Below are 20,996 nucleotides of genomic sequence, written 5' to 3' on the forward strand. Positions count from 1 at the left end.
AGTCTTTACTGAGGCTAACAGACACGGTCCATTAATAATAAGCCCTGCCGTGGCTTGTAAATTTATTAGGAAAAGTGGGTGTAATTAAATTCAGAGTCAGGGGGAGGGGGAAGCAGAGGGCCATTGCTTCCTTTTCTTCTGTAGAGAGCCAGGCTGAGCTACCGATGGGGATAATTAGCAGAGTCCAAACAGAGAAGGAATTAATGCTCCTGAAAAAACTGTGATGAGGAGAGACAATGCTGGGCTAATTACGGCTGCACCAAGCTTTATGACTGGGCGCCTGCTCCCACCATCATTAGAGGATTCACAGATAAATCGGAGGCTAATGGAAAATGCTATAGCGAAAAGAGCTTTGGCGTTAAATCAGCTATTATTATTACTATTGTTGTTGTTGTTACTATTATTATTATTACAGATGGTCACTGTACCTTTCTACCCCTGATACCCCCACATGGGGAATTGAAGTTGGCATGGTGGAGAGGAAGAACAGTCAGCCAGTCTCTCCCTTCTGTTCTCCACCCGAATTTATAGCTGCAGCCATTGAGAGGAGAGAGCTGTGTGGAGAAGAAGGAGTTCCGTGCCCGAGACAGAGATGAGGGATAAGGTGTCATTTCAGCCTGCAGTGTCTGGACTGGGTGCTCAGCTGCCTCACCTCTGACCATACTTCCTAAGAGGCTCAATATTAGAGGTTCCGCTTCCCACCTGCGGGGGTGATAGTGAGCCCAATTGGGTCAACCCAACTCAAGACAACCCTAAAGAAGCCTGGCTTGACCTGGAGCCCCAAAGTCGGTCTTAATGATCTGCAGCCTCATGTCTCACACCCAGCTCAGTGGGCCAAGAAGACAAAGGAATGTTTGAGCAGTAAGAAGAGAAAGCACAGCTTTTGTATAGAGCTTGAAGGGGTGAGGCACACTAGAACTACCAGCCCCACTCAGCCCTGTCAGTCAGAGGGAGAGCAAAACTTCGGGAGATATCTAGAATTCAAGGGCTGTTAGATGTTGGACTTTCAACACTCAAGGTGCATTCTAAGTGTGGTGATGCTGTATCAGGAGGCTGGGACAGGAGGATTGTCACGAGTTCGAAGCCAGCCTGGGCTACAAAGCTGAATCCTGTCTTAAAACATCAAGAGAGAGAGAAAAAAAAAACCATGAAGGCATGAAACATACTAGGATTGGAAAAGCATCCCACCAGTTGGTTAGGGTGGTGTGCTTCTTCACAAACATAAACTGTAGTATTCCTTTCCTGTGTCTAGGAGCCAGGGAGTGTCTGGTTCTTCAGATGAGGAAATGGAACTCTGTTTTAGGGAAATGTGCATTTCATTTGCCAGCACACACAGGAAAAACAAAAAACATTCTCTGGGCTGCAAAAGCCAACTTCAAAGCCAGGTGGCTGTATCACAGAGCATCTCTAGGGTCATTAGCAAAGCTAACAAACATCACATCCATCCAGGGCCATAGGTAGGCTGGGAAGAACTGCTCCTGGCTGCCAGCCTGCTGCACCAGGCAGCTTGGGTCAGCTTTCAGGTTCCTGCGTATTCTAGAACACTCTTAGATTTCTGCTGCACACTTTGACCCCTGCAACTTGAACTATATATAAAGTTCATTCCCCTCCACAAGGAAAAGTACTGGAGGGAGGGCATGTTGGTGACCGTTCGAGTGTGTGGGGCAGATAAGGAGTGCATTCAGAAAGAAAGAAGTCCTTTTATCCTTAGGGTTTTTAGAGAAAGTGGGGAATTTGCTTTGAATTGAGACGTTTCAGTATAGATCTTTCCAAGTCAGGGTCTGATTCATCCAGATGTCTGATGCAATTCCTTACCCAGACCCTGGCCTATGGGAAATTCTGTGCCAATGGCAGTGGACTCTGAGTCTCAACTAGTGAGGCTGAGGATATTACTGGGAATATTAGGAGTTAGAGACTTGTCAGCTGGCAGAAGACAAGGGAAACAAAGATAAAATGGAAAAGGGTGCCGAGCATACTCTGCCTGTTTACATTTTTTTTTCTTATAAAATTGCAGATGAAAAGACCCAGCGTGCTTTGGTCGGAGGATCGGATCCCAGATGGAGTCTCTGGGGTGCAGGCTCAGAGGCGGAAGGTGGTACCCTGGCCTGAAAGCCACATCTCCGTAGACCTAAATCCCCAAGGTCTTGCAGCCAGCTGAACCACTTTCTCGTGGTGTGATCCAGCTCCCTCTCTACCTGCATCTCTTGCCCTACCTTGGCCCCAGGATTTCTTGGGGTCTCGTGACAGACAAGACTGTAACCAAGTTAAGCTCTCCAGGGCCAGGGCAGTTTATACAGCTCAAACTCACCTTAGGGCAGGGTACTGATTCATCTGGAACCCCGTCTCTCACCCTGGCTTCACTCACCTCAGCTTAGCCATTCAGATTAAAGGAATCTTTCTCGGGAGTCAGAATACCACCGGCCCCCCCCCAACATGACACACAACAACCTCCCTCGCCCCCCCCCTTCCAGGCACTTTTTTTCAGTGGACAGGTAGCAGCGCAGGCCTCTGTAGATGTGTTCTGGCCCTCCATACTCTGAGGATCAAGCCCTGAGGGAAGACTCCACTGCAGATGGAGCATTTGAGGAAAAGATGGGAATGAACCAGACAGGAAAGGAGGGAGGGAGGAAGTGAAGGCTGAGGAAATTTCTGTCGTGGAAGTATATGGAGCTGGGGGGTGTAGAGGGAAATGACACCAGAGAAACAAGGTCTAATAACAGTCTAATCTGTTCTGAGAATACCAAAGAGGGAGAGCCAACTTTAATTACTGTCCTACTCGCAAAAAGTTCTTTAAGTCTAATCTTGGTCTGTTCTGCTGCAATCATCAACTCATTGATTAAATAGTACCAGAAATGGCCAGAAAGAGAGCAGTGCCCCTAATGACTCACAAGATGTGAGGTGGGCTCCATCACACAAGGCTGGATACAGCCGCCTAAAGGATACACACAACCTTCCCTGGCCTGTCTACCCCCTCCCTCAAAGGCTATATTCCTAACCCATAACCTCCCTCTATCTTTGACCTTTAACCTCAAATGAAAACAGGGATCTAGGATCTGAGGTCACTGGGGAGCTGTGGGGGACTGGGGGACTGGTCCTGCACCTGCTCCTAGAATCTCTCCTCTGGTCCCTGGCCACTTGTCCCTGGGGAGGTGAGTGGGGACCATACTCCTGCCTCTATCATTCGCCTCCGATCTTTCCTGCGTCAGCCTTATGGAACCAGGAAGCGACTCCCACTTAAGCCTAGGCCCAGAGCCACTAGGGTCCGAGCCCGGGTCTTGATCGGGGACAAGGTTTGATGAGTCTGCGGAGCCCCAAGGAACCCCAGTGCCTCGATCTCTGCAGGATCTCCCAACCCCCACACCGCATTCACTCCGGGCCTCGCGCTGCCCCGGGCCCTTCCCTCCGAGGGGACACGACCCATACTCGTCTGTCCTGGTCCCTCCTAATTGCTGGACAAAGGATCCCGCTGCAGCGGGCGGGCTTGGCGGCAAAGACTGGTGCAGCAGGTACATACCCGGGCCGGTCGGCTGCCACGCCGCGGACACTCCCGCGGCTCCAGCCGCCAGGGCGCGACACGCCACCCCTGCTGTCGCGACTCCCGCGAGACGTCGCGGCTGCACGCGGGACCCTCCCCGTGGGGCTCGGGCTCAGGACTCACCGACTCCGGTGAGCTCGACTTGGCTCAGGCTGCCGCCTACACTCGGCGGCCACCGGGGCTGCGTCCGGCGCAGGGTCCCGCACCGCCCGGGCAGGAGGTTCCCGCCTGGCAAAGTCGGCGAGAGGCACCGGCTCAGTTGCGCACCCGCCCAGAGTCCGAGTGAGTCAGAGAGAGACCGAGGGAGCGAGTTATAGGGGTGCCGGGGAGGGGGGTACGCCACGACACCCTCCCCCCGCCCCCCCTCCTCCCCGGCGAGACGCAGGCAGCCACTCGCTGCTGAGAGACCTGGACACAAAGACCGCGTGCCAGCTGCAGACGCAAGTTTTTCCCAAGCCCAGGGGCTCAACCCGTCTTCACCCAGTCACTGAAGGGCCCTGGACCCTGGAACCCCCGGGCACTCTGGCCTTCCTCCGCAGCCAGGGTGTCTCCCTCTCCACGGCCCTGGCCGATCGCCCCTGGGGTGAGCCTAGAGATACAAGGGAAACTGAGGCCCCGAGGGTGCCGCATCTAGGAGCTCTCGCATTAGTTACCGGAGGAGAGAAAGGGGTTCCCTTTCGGATCTATTCCTGCGGGCAGGGAGTCAGGGGACTGGTCCAGGCTGGGACCCCAAGCTAGACTTCTGAGGTTTCTGGGGCTCTTGGACCGGCGCCTTGGGGAGGGGAGGCCACTAGGGTGAAAATCCAGGAATGGAGGGGACTCTGGGTATCCGGGTACCTGGGTCGGCCGCGCTCGGACTCTGCTCCGGGGGCTGCAGTTCAAAGCTCCGACAAGTCTCCACGTCCAATCCGAGAGGGGGCGGCCGGGCCCGGCACAGAGAGGCCAGGGTCGCGAGCGCCGCCTGGCACCGAGGCCCTCCGGCCCCCCAAACCCCACTCATGCCCCGTACGCTCAGACCTGCGGATCAGTGGCTCGAACCCCCCTGCCACGGCCGGACTGGGGCGGGGCAAGGCGGCCCCAAGAAGACCCTCCCCGCAGCGGCCCCCTGCGGCTCTGCTCTGCTTTTAATCACGTCCCCGCAGGGTCCCCGCCCCTCACGTGGCATCCCGCGGCAGCTGGCAAGTCTGGCGCCTCTCGGCCGCCCCCTCCACACGCAGGGACCTGCCTGAGTCCGGGAAGGTTCCAACCCCGCGCTGTCCCGCACGGTGCAGGATTCAAGGCCAGCTGGGAAATCACTGAGTATGTGACCTTGCGCCTTTCTTGGACTCAGTTTTCCTTTTTTAAAAAGAGATGTAATAATTACTGGTGCTTCATGAGCTCCCTGAGAATATAGGTAGTACTTGTGAAAACGTTGGGGAAACTGCCACACACCACACAAGTGGGCATCGTAACAACACAACATTCTGTAGGGTGGAAGGACCCTGCCAAGGTTGCTGACAGGAGAAGTTAGCCAAACTTGCCGGGTCTCAGCTTCGGAGACAGAAGACCCCAGGACTGCGGAGTAAGGTGAACTGTAAAGACTTTCAGAGCCCCGCAATCTTGTGGTCCGAGGCACCCGCACGTTGCTATGGCGACGGAGGCAGCGGCCGTCTCTCTCCATGGCAACGAGAGGAGAAAGTTTCTGACGAATAGGAATGGGGAGCATTTCAGGAAGGGGTTCGGTTCCCACCAGACCAACCTCCACGCATTAGACCAAACCCACCAGAAATCATACAGTTTTCAATTTAGCATACATAACAAGGGCCAGAAGGACGGAAAACTAAATAGAAGGCTAGATTATGAAAAGAGCTCCCCTCAGGAACCGTGAAGTGAGACTCAGAAGCAGGATGGCTGGGATGCTTCACTCAACCCTGGAAATCTAGGAGCCATGACTAACTGCCAGATTCCTGTGCTCACCTCTCATCAATGTATTACCTTCCTGAGGTGGTGACTGGGGGAAAAAAACTTTAGCTGAAGTTCCTGCATCTACCGGGCTGGTGTGTGCTGGGGAGAGTGGTCGGGGAGGAGGGTCTTTTCTCCGAATTAACACGCTAATTGGAAGTGGCTTGGGCTGTGACTCAGGTTCCGGAGGGAGGAGATTCGGAGTGCCAACTCCAGGCGATCCCCATCGAGCACCATCTGCACCAGCCTCTTCAACGGGCTCCTACAGTTGCAAAGCCCAGACAGCCTGGGTCGGGTGTAGCCAGAGTAAGGCCAGAGGCTCTGTCCGTGGTGCTGAAGGTTTTGGTTGCTACAACCAACACGTGCACACAGTTTTAGGGGATAGTGGGGAGGGGCGATTAATTAGAGCCTGTTTGCAGCTTCCACCTGGGTCCCTGGCCATAGAGAGGTGTAGGATTTCGGGCGGGAGGGATCGAGGAAGCTTGATCTATGGGCCCTGTGCAATCCGGACCACCTTCAGCGGGTGGCGCTGGGTTACTGTTTCGACATCAGGTAAGCTTCTGCCTCTCCACTTGCCTTCCACTCACCTGAGGAAGCCAAGACTCCCCGTCATCCTCCCGCTCCACCGCCAATACAAACCTCAGCCCCCAGGAGAGATCGGAGTTCCGAGGCCCCGGGCTACATGCTCATTAGCAGCTTCCCAAGCGGGGGTTTGTGTTTATGTAAAACACAAATGGAGAGCTGCTCATCGCCAGTGTTTACGGCAACTCTCACTCCGCGGCGAGTTCTCCCTCCCCCTCTCGAGTTCCTGAGCACGTTCGTTTCGCAGAACAAAGCGCCTTGTTTTGCCTTTGCAGAGAATGAAAAAAAAAAAAAAACCCCACAGGACCACATCTTTCCAAGGGCCCAGGTCTGTGATGCAAGGAAATCAATATTTTGGTTACGCTGAGTGGGGGAATTTGCTTCTAAACTAAAGGCAAGGAGCCTGTTCGGAGCAGAGCAGGTGGCAGGAGCTGAGAATTAACAGATAATTTCTCATTGTTCCCGGATCCAGCCTCCACACTCCGCAGGCAGCTCTGCATCTCTGGCATTTCTCAACCTAACAGAGCGAAAGAGGTTCTGCCCTGACAGGGCTGCAGGAAGAGGCCGGAGCTCCAGGCTCCGAGTGCCAGAGTAACTGCAGGAAAGAGACAGAGACTGGGGTAGAGGAGACAGTCACAGAGACTGTGGGTGGAGAAGTCACAGAGAAACCTAGTCAGACACCTATAAAGGCACACATTCAGAAAGTGACTATGGCAAGCTTCACCTTAGCTGTTCTCTTCCTGCTCACCGTCAGCTGCTGGTGCCACTCACTGGTGAATAACCACTTCCTCCTGAGTCTCTCAACCCTTTCTCCCTAACCCCCAAACACATCCCAAAGTCTTCCCATATGAAGAGGAAACCAGATTCAGACTCTCCGGGTGTCATCTGAATGCCAGAGAGGAAAGGGTTGAAAGAAATGGAATTGTAGACCATTCAACTGTAGAGAAAGACTATACTGAGTGTGGGTTGGGGTGTGGGGAAGAGAGAGGGGAGCATGGAAAATATGGCCAAACGCCAAATGGGAACATCAGAGGGGGTAGTAGGAAGCCTGGGGCAGTCACAGCCGCTGTCTGAACTTCAATGTCCTTCTGAAGCAGGCGCTCTCCAAGGCTAGAGACAGGATGATTCCCCAGATGCCCAGCTCTCCTTAGAGTTTTTCTTTCCACTGGCTCTCTGATAGCTTTGTCCAGAACTGCCTGAATCCGGGGTCCCCAGGCCAGGTGGCTCAGAAACACAGAACGGGTCCAGAAAAGGGGCCTGAGGTAGAATAAGAGATCTGACTCAGAAAACAAAATTCTCCCACTCAGCTGCCCTTGTCCTCCTCTCCCTGGATAGCCAAAGTGCACATTCCCCACCTCCATCCCCTTCTCTGCCCTCAGAGGGTGGGCACCCACCCTACTGAGAGCAGTGGTGTCTTGTTGAATTATGCTACAAATAAAATAAGTGAGGACCACATCTTTTTTTTTTTTTTAATTTGAACCTTGGTAAGAAATTGCTAATGCTGTAGGCGGGAAGAGAGCTCCTTTGACATGAACTCATGTGTCATATCATCTTTCCATCTCAGTGCGGTTTCTAAATAGGGATCCCTCTCCCCATCTCCCCCCCAGCCTTTCCGGTCCCAGCAGAGATGTAAAGGCGGCATCTGACGCTCATAGCTGGATAGTCTGACGTGCAGGGAGAGATAACAAGGAGCTAGACACAAAGGAGTTCAGTGCTATCCCAGGTTCCTCAGAGCCACAGGGGCTCCCTGACCCAGCTTCTGTTCTCTCTACCCCCCCCCTCTTTACCCCCTGCTTTCCGAGGTATTTTATGAGATCAGAGAGGGTCATCCAGGAGGTGTAGTGTTCAGAGGCTCTACTCACTTGCTAGGCTAGTCCCTGAAAGCAGCCAAGCAGGACTTTATCTCATTCACATCAGAAAGGTGGTTCCCAGACCCTCTAACCATGGAGCAGTGCATCTTCCTGATATTGGAAAGAAAGTTGGTAGGGTTGCAAGATTTTTATATATTTTCCTTTAAAAGGCTATGACATTTTAAAACGGACTTTCTTATCTGTAAAAGGTATTTAGAAATTAATTACAGAGGAATGGAAGATTTAGTCCTCTATGTCTTTGCAAAGGTCTTGTCTCTCTGAACTTAGCCATTGCAGTTGCCTCTGGGCCCCAGTTGCTGGCTTGGAGGAAAGTCAGTGTCATTGCTAAAACCCAGAGTCAGAACCTGGGCTGGCCAGCTCCTCATAAAAACTTGCTTGACTACTTCACTTTTGGCAGAGCTGGGACTCTCCAGAGGGTGACTTGGAGAATCTCTGCTATACCTGGGATGTGTTCTGTGCTCAGAGCCCAGCTTCCAGGAAAGGACCTAGACCACAACCTCAGTGTTGAGAATTCTCCCCAAGGAGCCTACAGAGAGTATGCAATCTCAAGACTCTGGCTGCTCTACTAATGAAAGAAAACCAAATAAAATGTCAGAAGTAATTAAAGTGACACGTTAGGAAAGGCCTGCCAAACGATGTCTTAATCCTTGATCTCGATAGAATTCAGACCACAAATCAAGGGCTTGAAATTTCCCATGGAATGAAGGGGCCAGAGCCCATGGAAAGAACAAAGCTGTTTACCAAATTATTGTTTCCCTCTACACTGTGGGGTCAAGTTCATTTCCTGTCCAAGACCCCAGGTGGCATCTGTGTTTCTGCTGTTTGCTGGCTGAGGCGTCACCTCTTTTCTTCATAACATGGCGTTTGTAAAGTGAGAGGTCTCAGGTGTTAACTTCTGTGAGCAAACCTAAGAGCAAGGTATATTACTTAATCTCATATCACTGGTGAGCCCCCTGCTCTGGGGCAGGGTGGGGGAGAGGAGAGAGAGAGAGAGAGAGAGAGAGAGAGAGAGAGAGAGAGAGAGAGATAGCAGGCACTGGATTCACAGCCAAAGTAGAAGCAGAACCAGAACTCTCGCCTGCATCTTTGTTCTTGTGTGCACTTTCTCGGAACTCATTAAAGTCCTCACTAAGACCTACTCTGAAGAAACGGAGACACGGTCCTGTTTCCTGTCCATGCAACCTTCAAACACACCACACTGTATGCAGATCCCTAAGCTCTGCTCCAGGCTGCTGTCCCGAGGGAGGGCACTGGATTGCTATGGAGAGAGGCCACAAGTGAAATTGATTTAAAATGAGTTCTTTGACCTCTGTGTTGTAGAGTGCCCATGTCGGTATTGACCAGGAAAAACCCGTGGCATAATTTGCTCTAAATTTCCCTCCTTCTCAGTTCTCCACTCTGAACCTTCCCGTTTTCTCCAGGGTTCAACTCTCTTCCTGTGTCCTGTGCACTTTCTCCAAGTGGCCCACTCTCCTTTTGAACTTTAAATATTAAACAATACTATTTTTGTTTGTTTAGCGTAGGCTAGCCTTCACCTGAATATGTTGCTGAGGATGGTCTTGAACTCCTGGTCCTCCTGCCTTCACTTCCCAAGGCTAAACTTAGGGAAATTTGCCATGCCCATCAACGATACTATTATCAGTAGTAGCACTGTGGGCTGGTGGGATGACTCAGCACATAACTTCTACTGAGAAGCCTAACAGCCTGAGTTTGAACCCCCAAACCTGTGTGATGGGAGGAGTGAACTGACTCCTGCAAGTCTTGCAAGTTGTTCTCTGACCTCTGGGTGACCACTATGGGACACTGGCACCATACACATGTGCACATGAAGTAATAAAAATGTAATGTAACATATATATATATATACATATACATACATACATACATACATACATAACACACATATATGCATCAAACATCAATTAAGCCAGTCTGGGTTCTGTGTTTCCTCCTTAGTCCTCACAATAGCCCTATTAGCCAAAGCTTCCAGGTGCCAAGTGCCAAGGCTGGAACCCAGGCCACCTCACTCCAGAGCCCTCCCCATAAGGACCTCTCATTCTGTGTCTCTGACTCCCTCTCCTTGCTCCATTGTGCACTTTTAACTCCAGTTCTGAACAACTTGGCCCTAGGTCTCTCCCATACAACACATCCATGCTGGTAATTATTTTATTTTGTGAACCTGCTCTTCCTCCCTAAAGGCAAGAACTGAGCTGGAGTCTTAACTGAGCGCCTCAGAGTCCTCCTGACAGACCGCTCTCCTTGCCCACGCGCATGTAGTCAATCCCTGGGCCTTCATCTCTAAACGTTTGAAGCCTTGCCCTGCTCTGATTGCCCGAAGCATCCTCACTACCCTAGTCTAGACACTCAACACCCTTCCTCCAGATCATGGCAGATGCAACAAGATATTTTCTAATTGTACCACCCTCATCCTCAAAATCCCTCAGATTCTCTCGGCCCTTCATGGCAACTTTGGCTCTCCCCAATAGGGCAGACAAAGACCTGACCTCCTTCCCTCTGTCCCTCTGTCTAGCTGCTTCTCCTATACTCTGGTGTCCTCCATGGGCCATCTGAGCTGTGCTGTCAAAGGAACAGTCCTTGTGTCTCCCCGTCCCTGTCCTGCCACCCCACCCTGTATGCCCCAATGCTTCTTCAGCTGCTCAAAGCTCTGGAACTTGGCAACCAACGAATGATATGTTACTGGTGCAACCATGGGCCACTTGCTGAACCTCTCTGTGCCTTTGTTTTTCACGAATGGAGTGGAGATCTGGAGCCTGCTCCCCCATGAGTTGGTATACAGACAACAGGCTTCTGGAGCTGATTCTGGGGTCTCCCTATGCACTCAATGTTCTCCTTTGGCATGGCTTTTGGTAAGCTGTACTATTGACACTTCCTAGCCTGTATGCTTCTTGAACCAAGATTTGCCTGTCTCACAATCTTCAAACCCTTAGTGGTTCCCGTCAGGTCTACCTCCTACAGTGCGGGGGGGGGCGGGGGTATGAGTGTGTGTGTGTGTGTGTGTGTGTGTGTGTGTGTGAGAGAGAGAGAGAGAGAGAGAGAGAGAGAGAGAGAGATGGTGGTGGTAGGGGTGGGGGACTCCCAAAGTAGTTTCCCAGGCCACACCAGGCAGGCTTCTTGAATTCTTTGAGCACTCTAAAGTGTGTTATCTCTCTTGCTTTGCCAGGTGACTTGAGCTAAAAGGGATGGAAGAACATTCCAGGCTTGAAGGTTTCAAGTTAAAACAAATACTTGCTGGGAAAGAGAAGGCAACAGACTCGCTTTCCGGGGTCAGGAGAGAGAGGGGACCCCAGGCCCTCAGGTGTTTGGTTTTCACGCTCCATCAGCTATGGGGGAGGCCCCAACCTGGCCTCTGTCTCCGAGTACTATCCCCATGGGAAGCTGGAGGCACCTGCTCTGAACCTCTCAGCACATCCAGCAGAATTTAGGGCTCAAGAAATTTCTTTTAGGGACGAAATTGCTCATTCTCTTGAGTGTCAAGCCATCGCTGTGAGGCAAGTGCGCGTCTGCTGGGGCAGCTGACTGTTTGCCAGGATAAATTTCTGATAATAACAGAAAGTCATTACTGGGCAATTAGCGCTGCTAATGAGGAATGCGAAATTTCCTCCCCGCCACCACCCCCATTCCTACCCGCTCTGTTCTTTCTCCTCTCTTCTCCTTTGTTCTTCTCAGCCTCTCCCTTCCCAGACCTGGGGCTGAGATGGAGAGAGAAAGCATGGGGAGGGACATACATAGAGGAAGCTTTCATCAACTCCATTTGACTCTCCATCCTCCCAAATCCACAAAACACCTGTGGGGCTGGGAGATAGGTAGCGAATGGAGGTGTGCAGAAAGAGAGTGTGCAGCCTTAGATGTGAGCAATGATAATATTTTATGGGGTCTCAGCAGTGATCCACCACCCTAGGGTCTGGGCAACAGGATCTCTGCCTCAGCATGGAAGAGACAGCCAAGGCCAAGGCCTGGTAGCTGTGCTGTGGGAGGGTGATGCTGTTCTAAGAACAGCAGCTAAACTTGAAGGGATATATTTTGTTTCTTTCTGAGTAATTATTTCCCCCAAGACACACACACACACACACACACACACACACACACACGATTTTTCAGTCACAGCCCTGAACATATCTGACAGATACTCTGAAGCTCTCCTCAGGGGTAGCTGTCTAACTTTTGGGATGCTTTAGCATCCCCAGGAGAGTGGAATGGGGCAAGGTTAAAAACTCTGAGATAATCAGAGACTTCTACCCCTAAAGGTGCTTCTTCAGGACGGGCTGCTCTGGCAAGCAGGAAGCCCGGTGGCAGGTGGAGCCCACCTTTATCTCTAGGAAGAGCACAAGCAAGAAGAAAATGGCTCTATGAGGGATCTCAGGGGAGAAGGCCGGGAACTAGGGCCAGAATTCCAAGAACCCTTGCAGAGAGAGCAGCAGGCATGGGGGTGGCTGCAAGCCACAGTTCCAGAGCCCACAGAGCCCAGAGTCTGAGAGCCTGTCACCCCAGCAGGAGGCGGATTGGATGGCCTGCTTGTCTCTCTCCAATGCTTTATCGTTCTTGTGCATGGAAATTGCCAAAAAACAATCGTTTTGCTCACAGCTGTGCTCACCTGGGGTGGGGAGGGAGAATGGCAGCCCTTGTGTCATTCCTCTGACTAAAGCTCCAGCCCAACTGTACCACAAAGAGAATCCTCTGTCTTCCCCAGAAGTCATTCTAATTGTAACTGAGTCATGCAGGGAGAGGCCGGCCTGGGAGGTTCTGGGCTACTGCACCCTGAAAAGTTTATGCACCCTATAAGCCTCTCCGCTGATGCAGCAATCCAAATCTGACCAAATCAAACCAAATTAGAAAAGGCACAGGTTTGATGGATAAAATGCTCCTCGATGATTTTCCAGCCCCCTCACTCCCCAGCGAAGAGACAGGAAAAGAAGACCAGAAAACCACATGTCTGTTTTCTGGGGAGAGGGGCAGTTTAAATACTCCGTGGGAGTGGTCTTGAGCATCTCTGGGGAGCGGGGTCATCATTTGGTGGGCTTTCTGAGATGTAGCAGGGTTTGGAAGGAGACAGGGAAGGGGCTTGGGGGGCAGCTTCCACCAGAACATTCCAGACTCTTTGGGTATATGGGTGCCAGTGGCTAGGTTGAAGCTTCCCCCAGAACACACACAAACACCCTGCCTCCAGGTAGTCAATAGTGCTTGGGCAATGTTTTTCTTGGGTTCCCTCAAACTTTCTTAGGACAGTTTCTTAGTCAAATATTTCTACAAGACTCTTCATTCCAATACCCTCTTCTTCCCCTGCAGGGTCAGGTACAGGGGCAGTGCACAGAGCCTTCCTCTTTGACACCTTCTTTCCTCCTTTGCTTAGCCTCCCCTAGAGCATGTTATTTCTATTGTAACTGTCTTGGACAAAGACCCCCAAAAGTGACTAAGTAAATGGTGTTTGTTACCTAGTAGGTACTCAGTTTCATCTAAGTAGCTCAGCCAAGACAGGGGTTTCAAAGTTTGTGGGGTGGTGAGTTAGTGTCTAATTAATCCCTCCTTGCCAGGAAGGCAAGTGGAGGCCACCAAGTATCTAAAGCTGAACACCAGTCTGTTAAGCCCCAGTGTGGGAGGGGCTGTCTCTCTCTTCTATTCTGGATTTCTAAAGCTGGTCCTATGTTGAGAACAGCTGCTTTGAAGACCCTAGGCATATCTTGGGGCTCCTCCTACAAAGCTCGACTACCTAGATTGACAGATACCCACCCCCGACCTCTATCTCCTTTCTTTGGCTCCCTGACACTGGTACTAGTGGCCTCCAGAGCCCTGCTGGGTTGTTGCTGCCCAGTGGGTTCCCTGCCTGCAAATCATCTTTCCTGCACCAATGGTCTCAGTTGCTTCCCCCTGAGCCCCTTTGGGATCCTGTTGTCACCGCCACATTCTTCCCGGGGCATCTGCTCTATCTCTTAGTTCTCCTACCCAACTGAAGACCAGAATCCTCCTCCTTGATTTTTCTCAGAGTGCCACAGCAAGTTGGCATTAGAAGAGGATTTCTAGAACTCTAAGGAAAGCACTACCATAGCCGTAATTTCTGACTGGGTTTCTAACTAGAAAGACCAGGTCCCACGCCCATGGACCTTTCCCAGGTCCAGGCCCCAGTGAGGATGAGTCAGTGCGATGGCCCCGAGGCTGAGTTCTCAGAGAACCTACTGAGCAACAGGAAGAGAAGTCCTGGAGTTTGCCTCACGCTCTCCGGCAACAGCCAAGTAGTGGCTTGTGCTATACAAGGAAGACAAATGCTAAAGGCTCCTGGAGACCAGAGGCAGGAGCCAGTGCCCCAGGTTCAGACCCGGAAGTGAGGAACAAACAAAGTTGGGTCAACACAAAGCAAGCCAGGTTTCGGGAGACAACTGCCACAAACACCCGTGAAGATTCAGAATTGCTTTCTGGGGGGGGGGGGTGATGGTGTGGTGCTGTGTGGTCCCATTGTGAGCAACAGCAGAGGATCCCAGGCAAGGCAGAAATCCTGACTTCCCTCCTTCTGATCGCTTTCAGAAGAGTTGAGCAAGCCACTCACCAGAAGAAACTCACTTGGCCCTGGATGGCTCTCATATTAAGTCCAAAACAATTCTAGTTGGCAAAACAGAGAGGTTAAGTGTGTGGGCCTTGGACTGGTTCTAAATCCTGTTTGATTTGTTCAGTGCCTATAACCCATCTAAACCTCCATTCCCTGAACTGTAAAATGAAGATTATATGACCACTTACCTGAACTGGAATAATTCCTGGAGAGGGTCTGGCATACATTATGTGCTCAATAAATGGCAGCTAGTGATTATCACTCGGATTTGATTATGGTCTATTGAATGGCCTCAAATTCAAGAGTGTGACCTTGATAACGTCCTCTATTAGGGGAACATCTTACCCACATTTGAATAGGAAAGACTGGCAGCAGAAACTGCCTTTATCTGCTCTAAGGGGAGGAGACAGCCTTCAGGTGGCCCTTTCCCTTCCACAGTGAGGTGGACACTAGTGGGGAAGTGGAGAGGCGACTGATGATTAAATCGAGCCCTTTAGACATGAATTATGGATCAATGACCTTTCCTGGCTTAATTACTCCCACTGCTGTGTGGCCTGGGCTCTGGTGTGAGGCCCTGGAGGGGGGCAGATTCCACTCACAGCCAGCAAAACCCAGAGCCCCAAGCTGCTGCTTTTAACCACCAGGGTTCACATGGCTAGTTCTGTGGCCGGGGAATTCTCTCACTGTGATGAAGGTCGTGCCCTGGTCGAGGGGCAGACCCCCTCTTGACTTTCCTAATCCTTTTGACCTTTACAGAGCCATCCTTTCAAACCTCCTGACACCAGCTCATTTTTAAAGGTAGAACCTGAGGGCTCTTAATGAAGCTGTCTCACTAACAGATCTACGGGTTCTTACTGCACTGGTACAGAGAAAAAGTACAGGGCACTGGACAGAGGGTGACCCTCACGGCTTCACGACGGGAGAGAAAGACTCATGGAGTTTTGCTTGACAAGTGTTTTCAGACACACAAAAATAAAAGGAAAGAATAATGAAATGAAATCCCACATATCTATCACCTACCTTCAAAATATATTGATACTCCAGGCTTGTTCATCTTATAATTCATCCCTTTATTTTCCAAAGTTTTAAGGATTCCAGACGTTATATTAGCATACCTGCCAATTCATCTGCATACACTTTTGATATATACATATGTGTGTGTATATATATATATATATATATATATGGCTTTGCATATATTTGTAATCATCATCCCCCCAAAACTAACAAAATAATTCTCTTATAGTCAATATATAATTGTCATTCTGTTGTCTACAATGTCTCATAATAGTTGGCATATTTTGACCCAGAGTACACAGTGAGTGTGTGTGTGTGTGTGTGTGTGTGTGCTGTTTGCAAGTGTGTATGTGGGTACATGTGCCCACACACGTGCATGTGGAGGCCAGAGTAGGACATTAGTATCTCCTTCTGTTGTTCTCTGTCCTATTACCCTGGCAGAGGGTCTCTCACTGAAATGGCTAGGCTATTTTGCCTAGGCTGGCTATCCAGCAAGCTTCTGAGAATCCTGACTCTGTCCTAGTCTGCTGGGGAAACAGGCATCTACGGCCATGCTCAGCTACTTATGGGGGTGCGAGGATTTGGACTCTGGCCCTCATACTTACGGAACAGGTGTTTTTATCCACCGAACGATCATCTCTACTCCAGGACAAGGGTTTTAAGTAGTAGCACCTGACTTCCTTCATCTCAAGGTCATGGTTCCCAGTAGAATTACCTAGATAGCTGAATATGGCCAGTCAGCTCATTAGTGGAGGGGTAAAGACAAGGACATGAAGAATAATCAGCCTTCAGGCTATGTCTCCTATGGTCATCACAAAACTTGACTTAGGGCTCTGCCCAAGTGTATATACTGCCCTGTCTCACAAGTCATGAGCCTCTAGGAGCCTTATTCTGAGCTGATAGCTATAGGAACTTGCTCTCCGAGACTGTGCCAGTCTGGTGTCTTGAGCCTGTGGTCAAGGATGTACAAAGAACGTTAGGTTAGAGAAGGGTTCTTAGGTCTGCAGAAGGTCTTAGGTCTAAACCAGGGAGGCTTTAGAAATGGTGGCCTTGTGAGGGTGGGGTGATGACTTCATGGGTAACAGTGGTCATAAGGACCCGAGTTTGAATTCATAGCACCCGCATAAAGCCCAGTCTGTGGCTGTGTGCCTGGAGCCTCCGCATTGAGTAGGAGTGGGGGTGGGGATTGGAGCCAGGTGGAGTTATTGCCCAGCCAGACTAAAATAGTTTCTGGTTCACTGAGAGACCTTGTCTAATAATAAGAGAGAGATGGCATGAAACATCTTGTTCTAGCCTCTGCAAGCATACTCATGGGAACCTGAGCATGCACAAATCTCTCACACACACAGACACACACAGACATGCACACAAAGAGAGAGAGAGAGAGAGAGAACTGGGGCTACAGGTGTCCCCAAGAGAGTCACATCTCCAGGTTCTAAGGCAGAAACAGATGCAGAGACCAAAGTGAGATCAAATATCTGCTTTCTTCCAGGTGAAGCCGAAAAGGAGAACACAGCTTAGACCCAAAGCCCAGAGGGACTCCCTGCTCCTCATCTTGAAAGCCGTTAATTAATAGAGACGGCGCGGAGCGGATATGGACAAGAGAAGGAAACATTAAACAAACACCGTATCATTGTCAACAGGCCAGCACTCCTAGAATGGGCCCTGGAGAGGAATCCTGAGAAGTTTGTCTTAGACCAGATGGTCTGTGGAGAGCGGCTGTGGTTCAGCTTCGGGAGACCTTACATCTGATAGGAGAGGAAGCTTCCTGTCTGCCTGTGGCCTCCATGTCCTCCCTCAAGGCCCTGGCCTGGGCACTATGCCCAAATCTTCTCAGGCAAATCATTCCCCACATGGGTTGTTCTCCGGAAGTCTTCTCATGCTTCACTTCCTGCTCTCCTCATTGACTCCTTAGGCCACACTCAGCCTGACTCTCACTGCTCAGCTCCCCACACCCTGCTCAAACACCTGCCACTGGTCCTCAGGCCCACGTGCAGGTTCCTTCAGGTCACAGACGTCCCCCGCACTGTATTAAAGTCAATGCTCGTGAACTTCTGACGGCTCTCTGCCTCTTTTCACTCCAACACTGCTCAGGTGCTTACTCTGGGCAAAGGCCTGTCCTCCAATGAACACCTCCAGCTAGTACTGAATCCACGCCTAAGCAGTAGAGTCGCTGCAGTGGTTGGACCCAGACTCCCAGCCCTCAGAAGCTTATAAGATCATAGATGAGAGGAAGGATGAGCCAGGATCAGGCCATCACAAATGTCAGGATGAACGATTCGGCCTGAGAACGGAGATGAAGAGCCACAGGTGATGCCTTGAGGGGACAGGGCTCGGGAAGCATTTGTAAAGAGATGGCATTTGACCAGGACGAGAGGGAGTGAGACATTTGATAACCAGAACAAGGTGTGCTTAGATGTTCAAGGAGCATCAAGAAGGTCAGTGTGCCTGGAGCCAAAGGAAAGAAAGAAAAAGGGGGCCCGTGAGACAGCTTGGGGGGTGGAGGTGCCTGCTGCCAAGACTAAGACCTGACTTAGAGCCCTGGAACCCACATATTGGAAGGAGAGAACCAACTCCCAAAAGTTGTCCTTGGACTTCCCTGTATGTACTGTTGTGGTACACATGCTCCCCCACTCTCTCTCTCTCTCTCACACACACACAAACACACACACAATAAATAAATAAATACGGAGGGGTGGGAACACATCTCATAGTGGAGCTTTGACTGAGGTGTGCACTCAGCTTCTATCACAGCAGCTATTACAGAAGTGCGTGCATAAATAAACAATTAGGAGGCAAGAGTCGGACATGTAGGTTGAACTGTCCAATATAAATAAACACTTGTTGTTATTTAAATTTAAAATAATTAGAAGGGAATAAAATTAAACTTTTTTTTTTTTTAAATCAAGAGACGGGAGAGATGGCTCAGCAGTTAAGAGCATTTGCTGTTCTTGCAGAGGGCCTGAGTTCAGTCCTCACCATGCACACTGTGCGACTTACCACTGGTAACTCCGGTTCCGGGAGATCTGATGCCCTTTTCTGGTCTTCCCAGGTGCCTGAACATATGTGGTGAACATACATACAATCAGGAACAAACACACACATAAGATAAAATTTAAGTCTTTAAGAAATGAGGCATGGGAAAATGACTCAGTGGGTAAAGGTGGCTCGGGCCAAACCTAGAAGCCTGAGTTTCACCACCAGCCCCCAGGCAGCGGGAGGAGAGAGAGAGAACAGACTCGGGTAAGTTGCCCTCTGACCTTCATGTACCATGCCATGTGCCTGTGCTCACGCACACAATAAGTAAACTTAAAAGTACCTTTTCATCTGAATTCAGTTTCTTGGCTGCTGTAGCCTTCTCAGAAGTATTAGCAGCGGCCTGTGGTGCCGCACCGGCCAGCAAAGAGGGAGACGCTCTCATCGCTGCAGAAAGCACCAAGCTCTGGGGGACAGAGCAGACCAACATGGAGCTTTGCAGACCTCTGTGAGAACAGTGGGATTTATGTTATGTGATGGAAGGTTCTAGATGCAGACAAGAATGCTCATGAGCTGTTTCACATTTTAAAATAAGGTGGCAGACGTCTTTAATCCCAGTCCTTGAGGAGTAGAGTCGGAAAGATCAAGAGTTCAAGGCTGCATAGTAAATTGAGGCCAACCTCAGCTCCGTGCCACCCTGTCTCCTCTCTGGCCCATCCCCAAATGCCCTTACAAGGGTGGCAATGGTGAGGTCACTGAGAAGGGTAGTGCCGGGGAGAGAGAGATGGTGCCTCGAACCTGGATGAGAGTGGTAGAGGTGGCAGGTTACAGTTGAGTTTTATTTATACATATGGCGATGCTCATGGGTTAAAACCTTTACCCCATTTAGCTGTGGATTGCTCTATTAATGAGCTCATAATTTGGCGGCATTATTAGAAGGTAACAGAAACTTGGAGGTGCTGCTTGTGGAAGCAGGTCACTAGGGGCCATGTCCTTGGGGGTGATATCTTGTTACAGAGCCCTCTCTCCCTCCTTGCCACCCTCTCTTTCATCATCCTGTCTGCCGTGATGTCAACCCTTTCTCTTTCACACAAACTTCTGATGCCAGCATGTGCTGCCTTTCTGCTACGGGACAGAAAAGATGGCTGGGGGGCATTTATACAGTCTGTATGGTAAGGGCACTCCTATCCCATGTGATATATGCACGTGCGTGTTGTTACTACTGTAGCACGTACACCAGCTGGCCAAACCAGGTGGATACTAGCAGCCACAATCTAGGTCTGGCACTGGGAGAAGTACCACAGGATGACAGGAGAAGCACCGACATCCCAAGCTTCAGAAAGGTAGCTGACCACCTGAGCAGAGGGGCAAAACCGAACTCTGAAAGGATCAACTGCTTCTGGTTCCCCACCCAACCCCCTCACCCCACCCCCTACCTCCACCCCGCTTCCAAATAATCTGCTGGCTGGAGCCGAGATCTAGGCAGTATGTCTGAGATACCAACCCACTGCCTTAGGTTGCCAGCTTGCTGAGTAAAATGCAACTGAGACCCAGTCCCTGGCATGGCTCACTGGTCAATCTGGTCCCAGGCAGCACAAGCTCTTGTAAATCTGGCAACTCCACAGGAACAGCTTCAAGACCACCCCAAAAGCCACCAAGTCAACGAAGTATCATCGTAGATGCCTAGACTTGGGGAGCCTGAGTTCTGGGCAGGAACACTCGTGGCAACTACTGGGGTGCTTCTTCTTTCCCAGATCCCTGACACATAACCTATGTCGCTTTCAGTTCACAAACTGAGTCACTGAGTTTTCTGGTTCGGTGCCTGGGTTTAGGCTTGTTTGGCCTTTGATTTCAGAGCACAATCTGTACCATTTTCACTCCCAGATTATGGGCCGTGTGGGCGAGTGTTCCCTTCTGCTCCACTGTGTTCTGTTGTCCAGGTTGTTTCAGAGTTCTGACTTTTAGAACGGCTGACACAGCTTCATTTCTGGGAACAGTCTCTTGGGGCATGTTCTCATAACTTGGTCTGACTATGCTTATGACTCTAGTTTTGTTTATTGTTATCATTATAATCATCATCATCATCATTTGGTTTTTCAAGACAGGGTGTCTCATAGCTTTGGAAACTGTCCTGAAATTTGCTCTGTAGACTAGGCTGGCCTCGAACTCACAGACATCCCCCCTGCCTCTGCCTCCCAAGCGTTGGGATTAAAGGCGTGTGCCACCACCACATGACTATGCCTCTATTTTTAAAAGGTAGCTGTTCGTATATTCCCCAAGTCATCAGGGGAGCAAATGTCTTTTGTATCCCAAACTTAATTACAGAGTTAACATAGAAAGATTTTCTATGCATTTTCTCTCAGTTTGGCCTGTTTTCTTATACAAGTTTCTTATACTGTTCAGTCTGTCATCTTGGCCAGCTCTTGCTGGAATCTAAGATCCTTTCACTCTCAAACTTTTATGAAAGTTTTGAGAAGAAAACGTAAGAATCTAAAAAAATTCAAGTAAAGTCTGCCTA

At 50.3% G+C, this 20,996-nt stretch overlaps 1 protein-coding gene across 3 annotated transcripts in view; it reads right to left on the bottom strand.

Moving 5' to 3' along the window:
• The window catches only part of Syt6 (synaptotagmin 6), a 61,863-nt gene extending 57,268 nt beyond the window's left edge, over positions 1-4,595 (bottom strand). For 2 of the 3 annotated variants that reach the window (XR_014997656.2, XM_085677897.2), the window contains exon 1: positions 4,373-4,481. Coding sequence is in view for 1 of the 3 variants with exons in the window: in XM_048442246.3 (XP_048298203.1) it covers positions 4,373-4,535 (163 nt within the window). In the remaining 2 variants the exon portion in view is untranslated. Of the gene's footprint in view, positions 1-4,372 lie in introns of all 3 variants that reach the window. The other variant, XM_048442246.3, reaches the window with a different exon arrangement.
• Positions 4,596-20,996: the final 16,401 nt, after the last annotated feature.

The sequence above is a fragment of the Myodes glareolus genome, chromosome 17, assembly GCF_982192425.1.
Source record: "Myodes glareolus chromosome 17, mMyoGla1.1, whole genome shotgun sequence".
NCBI lineage: Eukaryota > Metazoa > Chordata > Mammalia > Rodentia > Cricetidae > Myodes > Myodes glareolus.